The sequence below is a fragment of the Bos taurus genome, chromosome 9, assembly GCF_002263795.3.
Source record: "Bos taurus isolate L1 Dominette 01449 registration number 42190680 breed Hereford chromosome 9, ARS-UCD2.0, whole genome shotgun sequence".
In the NCBI taxonomy this organism is placed as follows: domain Eukaryota; kingdom Metazoa; phylum Chordata; class Mammalia; order Artiodactyla; family Bovidae; genus Bos; species Bos taurus.
Genome location: NC_037336.1, coordinates 41,292,245 through 41,307,088, shown reverse-complemented (window position 1 = coordinate 41,307,088; position 14,844 = coordinate 41,292,245). Strand labels below are relative to the sequence as shown.

At 43.9% G+C, this 14,844-nt stretch overlaps 1 protein-coding gene across 5 annotated transcripts in view; it reads left to right on the top strand.

Moving 5' to 3' along the window:
- ARMC2 (armadillo repeat containing 2) overlaps positions 1-14,844 on the top strand; it is a 242,905-nt gene that overhangs the window by 132,360 nt on the left and 95,701 nt on the right. For all 5 annotated transcript variants that reach the window (XM_059889700.1, XM_059889698.1, XM_024996614.2 and 2 more), the window contains 2 exons: positions 6,104-6,275; positions 13,199-13,403. In XM_059889700.1, the coding sequence (XP_059745683.1) occupies positions 6,104-6,275; positions 13,199-13,403 (377 nt within the window). The remainder of the gene's footprint in view (positions 1-6,103; positions 6,276-13,198; positions 13,404-14,844) is intronic.

Here is a 14,844-nt window from a genome sequence, read left to right as displayed (position 1 = left end):
GCAGCTGGGAGGGAAGGAGTTACCCAGACTTTCAACCAATTCTCCTTATTTCAGACACATTTTTTTCAGGCAGATATTTCAGATATTTCAGTACCTGGTGATACCAGTTCCTTAGACTTTCATAGAATTAGTGTGTCAGTCAAGCAGCTTCTCAATTTTTATTACTGTTTATGTGTGTGCATGCTTGTGAATATGTTTGTGTGTATGTATGTTTTTGGTGAACTATTTTAAGGGAAGTTGTAGTCCTTATAAGACTTCATCCACAAAAATTTAAGTGTGCATCTCATATGAATAGGGACAGCCTCCCACACAACTGCAATGCTATCATCAAAGCTCAGAAAGTTAACATTACTCAGTAGTGTTATTTAATGTACAGTCCATATCCAAATGACCCCAGTTGTTTCAAAATGCATCTTTTATTCCCAAATACTCATCAAAATGCCTCTGTGAGGAAGACTGTACTTGTTCTTATATTGCAGATGACCAAAAATAAGATACCAAATTAGCAAGCATGAACCAATGTGCAATAAGTACTTTCTCAACCATTGTTGACACGTCTTCTTGTACCTACAACCTTGGAAACCACTTGTTTTTGAACCAGCTACAGCAAGAGGGCCCCCTGAGTGGTCAGTCTGCCTTGTTGCTAAGTGGCTGTCCATTCTACCGTTCTGCCATTTGACTCCGATGGTTTGTTTTTAATATTGCTGTAATTTTGGGGGACTCACTCAATTTGGGCCTACTCTTTCCTACAAATCTCAGTTTCTAGAGTTCACTTGGTCCCTGTTAAGCAGAGATAATGTTGGCATTGCCCCTGTTTGAGGTCACTGCAATTAAATTCCTTTACTGTAGGATGGTTGGGTGCTATGTGCAAAGTCAAAGCAGGCGAGGAGTAACTCTGTTAGTTTGAATTTTTTCTTTTGGTTATACTGAATTATGTAAGGGTCTTGGGCATATTTCCTTTCAAACAATAAACTTTAGAGCTCCTAGTCAAAAAAAACTCTGAAAGCGACCTCATAATTACCTCCCCTTCCACTTTCTTTCCTCCTTTCCGCATCACCTTTGAAAGAATTCTTTGGTGCTGCAACCACTAAATTAACAAGCAGGAAGGAGATCTGGAGCAATGGGAGCCCAGGGAAAGGGAAGGGAGTAGTGACCCCTGGAGGCTGGGGGTGGGGTGGTGCTTACTTAAGTCCCTTAAGGATGCAGTTGCTGAATTTGTAAAGACCTCAGCAATTGAATTTCAGCCCTTTTTTGATCTGGGATATGTTCTCTGGCTGGTTTGCCTTTTAATAATTCCTCAACCAGCAGTCCAGCAGGGAAGAAGGACCTGGGAAGAGCAGCCCATTCCAGTTCCTGCATTTAACAAATCCTCTCAGCTCCTCACACTTGTACATTGATCCTTCTGTTTCTCCCCTCCTGTCTGTCCTGTGCCCACAGCCCCTCCCCGGCGGCCCCCACCATAGCCTTCAGCAGGAGTGGGCTGTCTACACTCAGGGCACCCTGGGCTTGGCTCACTCACCAGGGTTCCCATCGGCACCTGTAATCCTATAAGTCAAGGGAAAGAAAGTGAAGTCACTCAGTTGTGTCCAATTCTTTGTGACCCCATGGACTGTAACCTATCAAGCTCCTCCATCCATGCGATTTTCCAGGCAAGAGAACTGGAGTGCCTTGCCATTTCCTTCTCCAGGGGATCTGCCCGACCCAGGGATCGAGCCCAGGTCTCCCGCATTGTAGGCAGACGCTTTTACCGTCTGAGCCACCGGGGAAGTCAAGTAAAGGGAAAGCCCTGCAGTTTGCAGTGTGCCACGAGCATTTATGTACACCCACTATGTAGGTGAGCTGCAAACAACTTTCTCTTAGTATTTCTCCCCTTTCTCACAGCAGTTCTGAGATGTGGGGCTGTTGTGGGGTGGTAGTTACTTCATCACTATTGTCAAAACAGAATTCTCCTTATGTTTATGAAACTTATAAAACCTAGTTATTTAAGTTCCAAGTTGGGCTCCCCTGGTGACTCAGTGGTAAAGAACCCACCTGCCAATACAGGAGAAGCGGGTTAGATCCCTGGATCAGGAAGATCCCCTGGAGAAGGAAATGCCAAGCCACACCAGTATTCTTGCCTGGGAAATCCCATGGACAGAGGAATCTGGTGGGCTACAGTCATAGGGTTGCAAAGAGTCAGACATGACTTAGCAACTGAGCATACACATTTTTATTAAACTTTTTGTTGACCTGTAGAAAAGACACACATCATAAGAGTCAGCTTCATAAATTTATGCAAACTCAACATACTAGGTAACTAGCACTGAAAAGGAAATAACATGTAGTTTCCAGCATCCCAAAACCCACCTTCCCAGGGTAACCACTGTCCTGACTTCTCACAGCATAGATTAGTTTCAGCCAGTTTTTATATCTTATGCTGTGCTTAGTCACTCAGTCATATCTGACTCTTTGCAGCCCCATGGACTGTAGCCTGCCAGGCTCCTCTGACCATGGGGATTCTCCAGGCAAGAATACTGGAGTGGGTTGCGATGCCCTCCTCTAGGGGATCTTCCCAACCCAGGAATGGAACCTAGGTCTCCCACATTGCAGGCAGATTCTTTACTGTCTGAGCCACCAGGGGAGCATTCATATCTTTTATAGTATTTAACAAGTAGAACGAAACTGAATATATAATTTAAAGAGAAAGTGACTTAGGAGCCCATATGTCCCTATGGGCTGGGGGAGATCCAGGGTAAGAAAGTGCAGAATGAGAATGTCAAATAGTGTTTTTTCTTTCACTATTTCTGAAACAAATGGTGATATTACTGCAGTGAGTCGCATGCTGAGAGTGACAGGAGCCCAGAGGACCTGTGGAGAAAATCATAGTAATAGAAATGCACCTACAATTGCCACGTCCAAAGGCTGTGTCCTTGGGGGAATTTTTAATATGTGCTCACTTTGGGACTTCCAAGAAGGGTTGGGGTGGGTGGGGTGTGCGCGTGTGGGTGCCATGGCTGTACAAATGAAATCATGGTGACTTTCTGAGGTTGGAGATCTTGGACCCCCTTTTCTAGTCTTCATGAAGAGTGGGACTTCACCTTCCCAGCTGGTAATCTGGAGGAGCTAGGTCAGAACTTGGTTAAGGCTCCCCTGCCCCCATGCTTGGATGAGAGTCAAGGACAGCCAGATGCCTTAAATGTCCTAGACATTTTTGTCTTCTTTGATTGTGGTGGTGTATGACAGTAGTCTTTCGGTCTTCAGGGACTCTAGCAATTTTCTCACCCAGGACAGATCTTAAACTCTGACTTTCCCAGTATTTGGGTTGTACCCCCATCACTGGCTAGTATCTTGGCACAGACCTTGAGGGAAGTGGAGTTTTTAAGTGAAGATTTAAACCCACTTGCAGCATTCTCTGTACTCTAAAATAAGGTGAATTTTACAAGAAAAAATTTTACTGTTGTGCTTCAAAACAGCCATTTTGCTCCACAAGGTGAAAGAACATTTTGTAGAACCTGGTGTGATAGAAACTGGTGGCTTGTTTCATTTTCCCTTGGAGAATTAAAAATGCTTCACACATATCACTTTGTATTTTAAATAGTCCAGAGAGATATATGTTTAAATGGGATGAATAATTTAGTAAAGGTCAGTAGTAAAATGGAACTAATTTTTATTATACAAACAACGACTAATTTTTCACTAGGAAAATGATACCTTTTATCAAGGAGCAGTTAAAGGGATTTATCTTGCCATCCAGATACAATTAGGTTGTTCTGTTTGGGTAGAAATTCGCATTGTAAAACCATATTTTCTGTTTTATAAGATATTTTATTTAGTACCCCCAAACATTTCTAATAGTTAAAGAATCTGTAAAATCAGCCATTTATTTTATCTGTATTACTGTTTTATAGACTTCTCAATCTTTGTTTCAGATTCAAGGCACCTACAGAGCACAGACATTTTGAGATAAGAAAACCTTGAATCGACATTCAGTATTGAGATTATCCTTATGTATTTCATCTTTCATAATTATATGTAAAGCACTTATTTTCCTGTATCATACTCTTAGCTTTGTTGTTACTATTAGTTTCATGACTTAAGTCACATTCTTATGAATATTTTGCAGTAAATTAAGGAGACTAAAAAGTGAAGGGACTGTTAAATATAACATAATTTATACAGACAGGTGAGTGTTGTCTCCTTCAAAATAGACCCCTCTGGATTCAGGATCTGTTTTCCAGCAAGGTTGCATCAGGGTCTACGGCCTTAGCTTTTGAGACTTAAAAGTAACTTGGAACTAAATTTGGTACATACATGAAGGGTGAGCAGCTTACATAGGGAGGGAGCTAGCATTTCTCAAGCCTCTGTAACAGGACTTGTCTATACTTGAGTGTCCCTGCAAAAAGGGGGCTACTCACTCCATGTGATAGATGGGCAAGCTCATAGAAGTATATGGTCTGCCCAAGTTCACATAACTAGTAAGTGGGTTTGATCCCAGTCAGTGACTCATCCTGCCTATTATGCTGATTTTTTTTTTTTTTCTGACTATGTTTAGAAGAATGTATCTCTATAGTCATAAAACTGATTTTTTTTAGGGGGGCTCTGGTTTATGAACCGATTACGGTTGCAAATGAACAGAAGGATGTAAAAATTTTTTTGAAAAATGTCTTATTATTGAAATAAGCAACTTCTTAAGAGAACTCTGATAAAGATGTCTATCCTATTAATGTATATGAGAAAACCAGCATTTGAAATGATGTGTCATATGATAAATGAGCTCACCCATTTTCCAAATTATCTGACTTGAACTTCACACTGGATTTTTAAAAATAATTTGTTGATTAATCTATTGGATTGAGAATCACTTTATTTATTATGTAAGTGATTTCAGGAACTTTAACTTGATTATTTTTGACTAGAGAGCTGGAAGCATTTGCTGCCATAAGATTACTCTTTCATAGACAGAGAATCCAGATAGAGTGGGGGGAAGGAGGGACCACCAGGCAACACTAAAAGTGGGAGTCCAGGGCTCTGTGAGGTTGTGGCCCCAGGTTGGGTCAGAGGTCACTGCCATCTGGAGGTTAGACCTGAAGGTGCTCTGGGTGGTTGCAGGTATGTTTAAGTCTTTAGGGAATTGGAATTTTGCCACTAATGTCCCTTTTCTAATGGTTGTTGTTGTGTTCGACTCTTTGTGACCCCATGGACTGCAGCATGCCAGGCTTCCCTGTCCTTCACTATCTCTTGGAGTTTGCTCAATCTCATGTCCATTGAGTTGGTGATGCCATCCAACCATCTCATCCTCTGTCGCCCCCTTCTCCTCCTGCCCTCAGGCTTTCCCAGCATCAGAGTCTTTTCCAGTGAGTTGGGTCTTTGCATCAGGTGATCCAAGTATTGGAGCTTCAGCATTAGTCCTTCCAGTGAATACTCAGGGTTGATTTCCTTTAGGATTGACTGGTTTGGTCTCCTTGCTGTCCAAGGGACTTATCTTCTCCAGCACCACAATTCGAAAGCATCAATTCTTTGGTTTTCAACCTTCTTTATGGTCCAACTTTCACATCCGTACATGACTACTGGAAAAACCATAGCTTTTACTATATGGACGTTTAGAATTTTTAAGATGTAGAAAATAACACATTTCATAAGTCCAAGACTACTGCTTGCTCTTTTGTGATTTATTAGCCTAAATTATTTTAAAAACTTTTATATTATTAAAAACTACTTTTGTGTAGTCCCAAATATATAAAGGTTGTATTTATATTTCACATAGTTCTTGGTTGCCCAGTACATGTTTTCTGAACTGAATCAGATCGAACACAAAGATTTACAAAGTAGGTTAAATGTACTATACCATATTTTAGTCTCTTAATTAGATTTGTTTGCTGGCATGGGTAAATTTTTTTTTTTTTTAATATACCAAGCAGGACAGTAGAGTATTTAATACAATATAACTGACAAAAGCAATGAAAAAGTGTCATATACCTGATGCATTGAGATCTAGCATCAGGGGCTGGGGAGAAGCCCTGCCGGAAGCCGTGCACTCCTCTGGAAGTGTCAGGGTCAGCTCTGGGTGGTGAGTCTCATTCAAGACAGAAATTCAGGCCAGTTGTTTAAAAAAATCTCTTTCCAGAAACCGAAAGCTCCAGCATCTCCTGACACAGTGGAAGATTTCTGCCTTTCCTTTCCTAAACCCCCAGTGGACCCCGCGAAGATTAGAAGAATAAGCAGTGCCCGGGCGCGTTTATTCAGGGTGGCCTCCCAGGGAGCTCTTCTGCCAGCCAGGACCCTTCTTCCCACTCAGCGTAAGGAAAATCTTTAAAACGTAATATACTTTAAAACCTGGGGGCAAGCATGTTTCTTGAATTTACACACAGGAACTATGTGTATATGATTTTTTACGTTAACTAAGACTTAGTATCGTGCAAAAGCTGGTTAAGAAACATTTGTATATTTTTCTGGGTGTCTATGAAGAATACCTAAATATTAGTTTTTTGTTTTTTGTTTTAATGTTACTTGGTAGAAAAAGAATCTTAGGATACGTGTTTTTTTAGTGAATGAGTTCACCTACACTGGAAGTAATTTCTAAATTAGAATTCCAAAAGTTGTTCATTTCATTAGGCATATTTAAGATTTATATAATGTACACTCATGAAAATACCTTTCTGATCCCATGTGAAAATTAGAAACACAACTTGAATGGGACTTTTCCTACAGCCCCAGAAATGTTGGCTGCTGCTGCTGCTAAGTCACTTCAGTCGTGTCCGACTTTGTGCAACCCCATAGACAGCAGCCCACCAGGCTCCCCCGTCCCTGGGATTCTCCAGGCAAGAACACTGGAGTGAGTTGCCATTTCCTTCTCCAGTGCATGCAAGTGAAAAGTGAAAGTGAAGTTGCTCAGTCGTGTCTGACACTTCGTGACCCCATGGACTGCAGCCTACCAGGCTCCTCCATCCATGGGGTTTTCCAGGCAAGAGTAGTGGAGTGGGTTGCCATTGCCTTCTCCAAGAAATGTTGGCAGGTGTCTTAAACCTGTAAACAGAGAAGATAAAAACCTCAGATTCTAAGGAATGTCCTGGTAATTGGAATCACCCCTTGTCCAGAGCATACTAAGAGTTTTACAGACTGTAGCAAATACTCCATTAGTGGGGTGACAGTCAATTTAGTGGATCACACCAGCATTTAAAATATAAAGTAGGATAAAATAGAATGGAAAATATCAGAACACATTGCAGACAGTGAACGTTAGTATGTCTTTAAGGATTTCACTTCAGCCTCATATGTGTGTTCAGTATCATATTATAAATTTACTATACATCATGCTTACAGCATGTTATACATTTCTCATTACTAAAATTACACCGTATTATACATTTCCTGAAAGTTGAAAATCCAGTTTAGCTGGGGCTGACAGAACCAGCCATCCTTCCGTCGACAAGGATTGATGAAGAAAGGGCAGGTTTACACTCACAGAGAGGAGACACTGCACATGATCCCAGAAGTTACGGTAGAAGCCACTCCCTAAGCATCCTACTTGTGTCACATATAAGCCTTTTCTCTTAACTAGTCACCAGCATAAATGTAGATCTCATGGAGGACTCTAGATGCATGACTGTTTATGTGAGTAGCCCTCAGCCCCATTAGCCTGGTGTGTGATCTGCAGTTCCCGGGCCTCCCCAGCACACTGCACTCACTTTCCTGTCTGGTCCCTATGGTCCCTGACACAGCTGAAGAGAGAGAATCAGGGGGAAAGGAAGGGGCAGGCAGCACAGGGTGTGCGGGCCACGCTCAATGCTGTAAGAAGTGTGTAATTAGGCATTCTGCGTTACCTCGCTGTCCCCATTTGTTTCTCTTCTAATAGGCAACTGGCTATTTATTGAGCACCTACTAGCTGCCAGGTACCAGTTTAGGCCAACAGAGTCTTGCCCTCAAAGGGGAGATAGACAGTAAACAGGAAAACCCAGAGATAAGATAATTAGGCTCCAATGAGTGCTAGGAAGAAGATAAGCTGGATCGTGGGACGGGAGTGACTGTGGCAGAAGGAATTGTGTCAACTCTGGAAGGTGTCCCTGAAGAGGTGGTATCTGAGTTGAAATGTGAATAATGATAAGAAGACAGCCAGGTAGAAATCTGTGAGCACAGTGCCCAGGCTGAAGGGGCAATGAGGCTTGAGGGGGGTACAAGTTCAGCTGGTGGACCCTGAGGCCTGTGTGGCCAGAAGGGGGAGGGAACTGAGGTCCCAGAGCCATTTGGGGCCAGGCCAGTGGGAGGATGTGGCCAGGGCTTTATCCTTGCTGCAGTGAGAGGCCAAGACAGGATTTAAGCAAGGGAGAGACATCATCGGGCTTCTGTTTCTCAATAGACGCTGCACTTTTAGAGTCACCGAGGAACTTTTCAGATGTTGCTCCACCAAGGCCCCCAGCAGACCAGTTACATCAGAAAGGGTTGGTACCTATGGGAGCCAAGTCGAGAGGGGATGGGCTCCGGCAGCCACACGGTGCGGAGTAAGGTCAGACTCAGATAGGAAGGGCGCCGCTTCTCGTAAACAGGAGGGCAGAGCTGTTGTTTATGCAATGTTTTTGCTTCTGAGCCCAAACGCCACACACATTTAACTCTTGGTGGCTCCCACTTGAAACCCGGGCTGCTTGCTGAGCTGTTCCCACGTAGTGTGGAGGTACCAGGAGAGGTGGACATTTCCCCACCGGCTGAAGCGTGTCTCTGTCTGGGTTCTTCCATCCACCCTGTGGGCAGTTGCCCCCTTCACCATTCCCACCAACCCTGGCAGTCTGCGTCAGCGCCCAGGAAACAACGGCAGTAAAAAGTCATTGTCTTTTTGAAAGCGCACATCACCCAATTTAAAAAAGTGTTCTAATGCTCCAGGCTTGGACTCCCTGTCCTTTGTACAGGAGCTCCCTGGGCTTGTCTCAGAATCCCTATTGTTTAAGAAAAGGTATCTTTTGTTGAGAAACAGGCTGTAAAGGCTGCTGTGCAGACGGGGCCAGAGGGTGTGTCCCTTCCCCTGGTATGAAGTTGTTAGTAGCTGACAACTCCCCCAGCAGAGTTGGGGGGGCGTGGTGGCAGGTTTGGAATTCCTGATTGAGGAAAATAAGAGAAGAGATGTGTATAGTCAGGTTCATGGGGCCAGCAGTGTAATCTCTTCTGTTCAGATAGAGGTTTTGGCTGAAGGTGACCGTGTCACTCTGGTTATTCCAGCTAGATGGAGACCTCCGAGCAGGTTCCACCTTCTCACAGCCCTTGTATCTTAGCCATCCCAGACAGGCATCCTGCATGGGCTTCCTGAATGTCCCCGGACTCTGTGCTCTCCATCCCACTGATGCCACACCACGTTTATCGCCTCTCACCCTATCCCTGGTCATCTGGCACTCCTGTCTTGCTCCACCTTCAGCTTGCTAGGGGGTTGCGTGTGGGTCAGCGTTGGAACCCTCGGCCCTTGGAGGTGTCAGAGCCTGATCACACTGAGCGCCCACCCAGACATGGCTGTGAGCAGCAGCCTTGTCCTTCTATCCTGGTGGACTGTGAAAAATGATGACTTTCTCTCAGTGTGCCATAAGGAACAAGAGGTCAGGAAGCAAATAAAAATCAGATTGCTTATCTTCTTGCTGAAAACCCTTCAGAGAGCCCTTGCTGTGTCTAAAGGAGTGGTTGCCAAACTAAGTTCCAGGGAACACTTTTGGCAAAAATGCAACTTTTCCTTGGAGTAAAGGTCCCGTGCTCTGTTGCCATGCATGTGAGCAATTACAGGATGGGGAAGGCCATCTGCTGAAGTCACCTGTTTAGTTTTACTTTAGCCCAGCATTTCCCAGACCTACCTGGCTATGGACTATGTCTTTGGAAAACACAGTTTGGGAAACAGTGACCTAACACAGAAGTTGGCAAACTTTTCTGTGAAGGGCCAGCAAGTGAATAATTTAAACCTTCCAGGCCTCAAAATCTTCTGGTCAACCTTCTCAACTCTGCCAATGCAGTGGGAAAGCAACCGTAGACTGACCAGTGAAATTTGAAGTTTCATATCATTTTCACGTTACAAAATACTGTTCTTTTGATTTTTTTTTTTTTTTTTTTTGATCAATCATCCAGACATATAAAAGCCATTCTTAGCTTGCATGCTACATAGAGGCAGGTGGTAGGCCAGGTTTGGTGGGGCTGCAGTTGAGTGACTCGTGGTTCACGGGTGAAGTCTTCCCCCTCCAGTGTGCACAGCTCCGCCCCAGCCTCACGTTCCAGGCCCTTCTCAGTCCTCTGTTTTGCCTGCCCACCCCCTCCCCGCCCCTGGTCCATGCACCAGCAGTATGGAACCCTTGCAGTTCCCCTAACCCATCCTGCTGTTTTGAGCTTCATGCAGGCTCTGCTATATAATTTGTTGGACCCAGTGAAAAATGAGAAAATGTGGAGCTCTTTGTTCAAAAATTCTTTAGAACTTCACAATGGCAACAGCAAAGCATTAAGCCAAGTGTAAGCCTGGGCCCAGCTTGACTCAGGTCCAGCTTGGACCCACGTGAAGCCAGCTCTCATCCCAGACCTTTGCTCCTTTTTCTCAGAAAAAAAAATTTTTTTTGGAGGGGGGTGCTCCTGCTAACCCTTTGGAATGCTTTTCAGGCTCCACCTTCTCTGTAATCTTTCCCTGAGCAACTCTAACCCCTCAGGACTCTCCGTGCACTCCTGCTTACCTGGCGCAGACCACACTGCTCTGCATTTCTCTCTGGACAGATCTGCCTCTCTGTTTTCCCCTACTAGACTGAGTGGAAAAGGGGGTTTCTCTGTTTGAAGCCCAGGAGCCTGAAACAGGGTGTAGTCTGCAGTAAGTGCCAAAGAAATATCCTGAAACAGGACAGTTCCTATTTTCATGGTAAGGCTACTGATTGTTGAATCCTTTTGAAATGTACCCATGATCTACTACAAGATGAGTACAGCATGCTGCATGTATTTGCCAGAGGGACCCGAGCTTCGTCACTCAGGCTCGGTTGAAGGGTGGACCTCAGGCAGAATTAAGAGTGAGCCCCGGCTGCTCTTTGCTGTCGTGCTAACTGACCGCCCCCTCCTCGATTGTGAACACAGAGGCTGCTGCTCCTCCGTCTTCAAGTAGGGTTGCGTTTTCCCCTCTAGAGCAGAAGCTCCGTAGCGGCTGGGACTTCTCACCTCACCCCTAAGCCACCAGCCCCTGAGCATCTGGCACATGGCAGCGCGTGCTTCATAAATATTTATGGAGCGAACAAGTGAAAGAAACGAATACTAAAATATAGGGACAGGCTAAAAATGCTTTGTAATCTGAAACGGAGTATGTGCTTTGTAATTCAGTCCTCAAGATGTTTAAGGATGTGTGGTGCTATGGAGAGAGCCCGGGACTTGAGTTCCATGAATAATAATGACCACGACTTCCGGGTGTTGAGTGTGCTAGCTCTATGGAAGCCACTTTACCAGGCCAGATCACTTAATTCTCCCCACGTCTCCAAGAGGTGGGGACCGCTGAGAAAGAGGAGAGAAGCTGAGGGAGCTGCCCGCATCCCACAGCCTGTACCTGACCCCAAGTCTGATAGAATGCCAAGCCTGCCCTGTCCCTGCCATATATCCTAGCTCTCCTCAAACTTGCTCTGTGACCTTGGACTGATCACCTTTTGGGTTCTCAGTTTTCTCATCTGAAAAATGAAGGCTAGACTAGCCAATCTTTAAAGTTCCTTTCTGCTGTAAAATTCAGTGTTTTGAAAGCACAGAGCTTAGTCAGAGGTGGTTTTGTTATTGTTGGGTTTTTATTGGTTTGATGGTTCAAGCACAGAAAAGGAAACCTTGAGTCATTTTGGAAAAGCTTGCAAAACTACTTCTGTATGAGAAATAGCTCATCCTCCTTGCCCCTTTGAAAAACATGTGTTATCAGGAACTAGAGTTGAGTAGCAGCATCATGGGTCAGCTATTCCTAATGTCAATTTGCTGAGGAAGAAGCAGTGTTATATTTTAAATCTAGGATCTTGCCACTATAAACACAGTAGATGTTTCAGTTCAGAGACTGGACGTCCTTTTCTTTGCAACTCTTATTTCTCTTGAGAAAGCCTTCCGCCTTCCAAGTGTTCAGGTGCCCTCCTCTACCGCTGCTGGAAAATGGTCTGCTGGGCCCCTGCGAGCCAGCTCCTGCTCCTCTGACCACCTTTCTCCTCCCAACCCTGTCACACACGCCACTTACGCTGTCCCCTGAGGGCCCCAGGCTCACTCCTGCCTTTGGGTGTCTGCACCACCAGTTCCGTGCGATAGAAACACAGTCCCTCGTCATCTGACAGCTCGATGCCGCCCTTCCAGTAAGGGTTTGCCTACCATGCCCACCTGGTAAAATTTGTTCCCTGCCCCCATTCCCAATCCCAAGCCCCTCTTCCCCCTTCTCCACGTTTCTGCTTTTGTTTTTTCCCATAGCACCTACCCTCTTACATACTTCACTTACTATGGTCTGTTACTTACTGTCTGTTGTGTAAACAGGTGTACTGTAAGGATGTAAACTCTGTGAGGGCAGGGATCTTTGCTCTGTCACTAACGCACCCCAAGTGCTTAGGACAATGCCTGACGTCAAGAAAGCACTCGATATTTCTGAATGAAAAAGTTCCAGCATGATCAAATCCAGGAAGAAGCATTGCTATGGGACACAGAGGTATTTATGTGGACTAGGTAGTTCATAAACCTGAATTTGAGTATTTGCCTACAGTGAAAGAAGGGAAAGCCTGGCAAACTGCAGTCCATGGGGCCACAGAGAGTCACGGAACAGCTGAACAACAACAAAACTCTAAGCTAATAGAGCTAAGATCTATTAATTTTTACCTGCTGAGTTGATGATGTCAAGCCTGAATTAGTGATGAGGCCTTGCATGTATTCAGGGAGATTTTCTTTTTTATTAATAGATTTTATTTTTTAGAGCAGTTTTAGGTTTCATTTTATAGCCAAAGTGAGTAGGAAGTACAGAGAATTCCCACACCCTCCACTTCCCACCTCCTTTCCCCTATTAGTTAACATCGTGCCTTAGTGTAATGCTTTTGTTACACTAGATGAGCCAATATTGATATATTGTTATTAAGTAAAGCTGTTCAGGGAGGTTTTGTGCATATAATTCCAGACTCAATTATAAGTAATATATAATTTTTAAATTGTATAAATTCTTGGATTAAAAAAAATATTGAAAGACGGTGAATCCTAAAATAAATGCTTTGACAAGACATTTCCTTGGTTATTACAGCAACGAGAGTGGAATCCGAAGAAACAGTTACGACAAGGGACTCTGTGGTGAAAATAAATGGGATTTACTTAACAGAATCAAAGGCCATTGGCCACTTAAAGCGACATCCACTTCAGCTAACATATGATGGAGACTTCAGTAAAATCACGGAGCAAGAAATGTTTAAAGGGGCAACGTCCGTGCCGTTTCATCTCAGAAGTGGAGGGTCAGTATTCTTTTCACTTAATTTCCAGGTCAGAGCAACTGTGTCATCTACCAGTTTGTTCTCTCTGTTATGTAGATGATTGATTTGCATTTTTCCCTTTTATGTAAACAAATTTTAAATTTATGATGCATGAGTAGGAGAGATTTCTTCTCAGGGCTGAATGGGGTTGATTTTACGTCTCCCTCTTTACTCCTCAGGAAAACATTTATTCGTACCTGCCAAAATGCTGCTTTGATAGGGCTGTCAGACTAAAGTCTCTGCTTTATTTGGGCTGTTCCAGCCAGCCCTTGAGTGATGACTGATCATACTGTTTGTGTTATGTGGGATTCTTGCCCGGCCTGGAATTTCTCACTACCTCCCTTTAGGTTAGTTCACTCTTGTGGACTCCACCAAACTTGATTTATCTTATTTTCCAGTAGAAACTTGGATTAAAATATTTATTTTGCAAACTAGAGTTAAAACAGGAGAGTCCTGTGGATTTCGCTTATCTGTAATACCTCACTACTAATCCCTCATGAAATGAACGATCAGGAGTTACTCTGTTTCATACCACATTCCTGGAGAAGGCTTTTTTTTTCCACCCCGGTCTGTGTTGACCCTTTCACCAGCCCCTACCTATGTAAGAACCCCTAAGTTCACACCATGTTCCTAGACATGGTTTTCTAGCAATTTTCCTACCATATTAAGGATTTGTAGAGAAATGTGCACTTTGTGAATTCTTACACTGGTGTTTTCCTAAGGAAGCCTTGAATAACTGGGGAACCAGGGGGGGAAAGAGAGCAGGCTGTGGTTTCCAGTCCCAGCCAGCAGTGGTGCTAAGATGGGCAGGAGGTCTTGAACTGGACAGGGTCACTCAGAGATATTTTTCTGTGATTTTCCATTGGGTCATTGTGAACAACTGCCCAGTTAGGATTTGCTTAACAAGATTAAATTCCATGGGCCATTTTAAGACCAAGTGCTTGTTGCCCTCACTTTAGATTCGGGTCTGACTTTGGCTTGTACGTATGCCGGGTGCTTAATACTGCCTCCACCCCTACTGGCTGCTTGGCAGTTGGTTAGTTTAGCTGAACTGACCTTGTCTGCTGACATAGCCTGAAGAGCGTTGCACACGCAGACTTTATATTAGGCAACCTAGTAGTCCTTGTAATGTCGCTTTGCATTCAGAACATTTTTTTAAATTAAAGGAAAAATGAAATGTCTCCTTAAGTGGAAGAGAAGGACTTCAAATTGGGACTTTGGGAGTTGAGCACAAAACATCAAACTGGCTATTGCAACAAATCTTTTCCAGTTGGTGAATAAGAATAGGCTGCGAACCTCAGAGCTTAAACATAAAAGGCAGCAGGAGAACTTGTGTTTCTTTCAGCGCTGAACTGAAACGGAAACATTTATCTTGCTGCACCCATCCTTACAGTAATTAAAGTTGACTAGGAAAAACCAGACA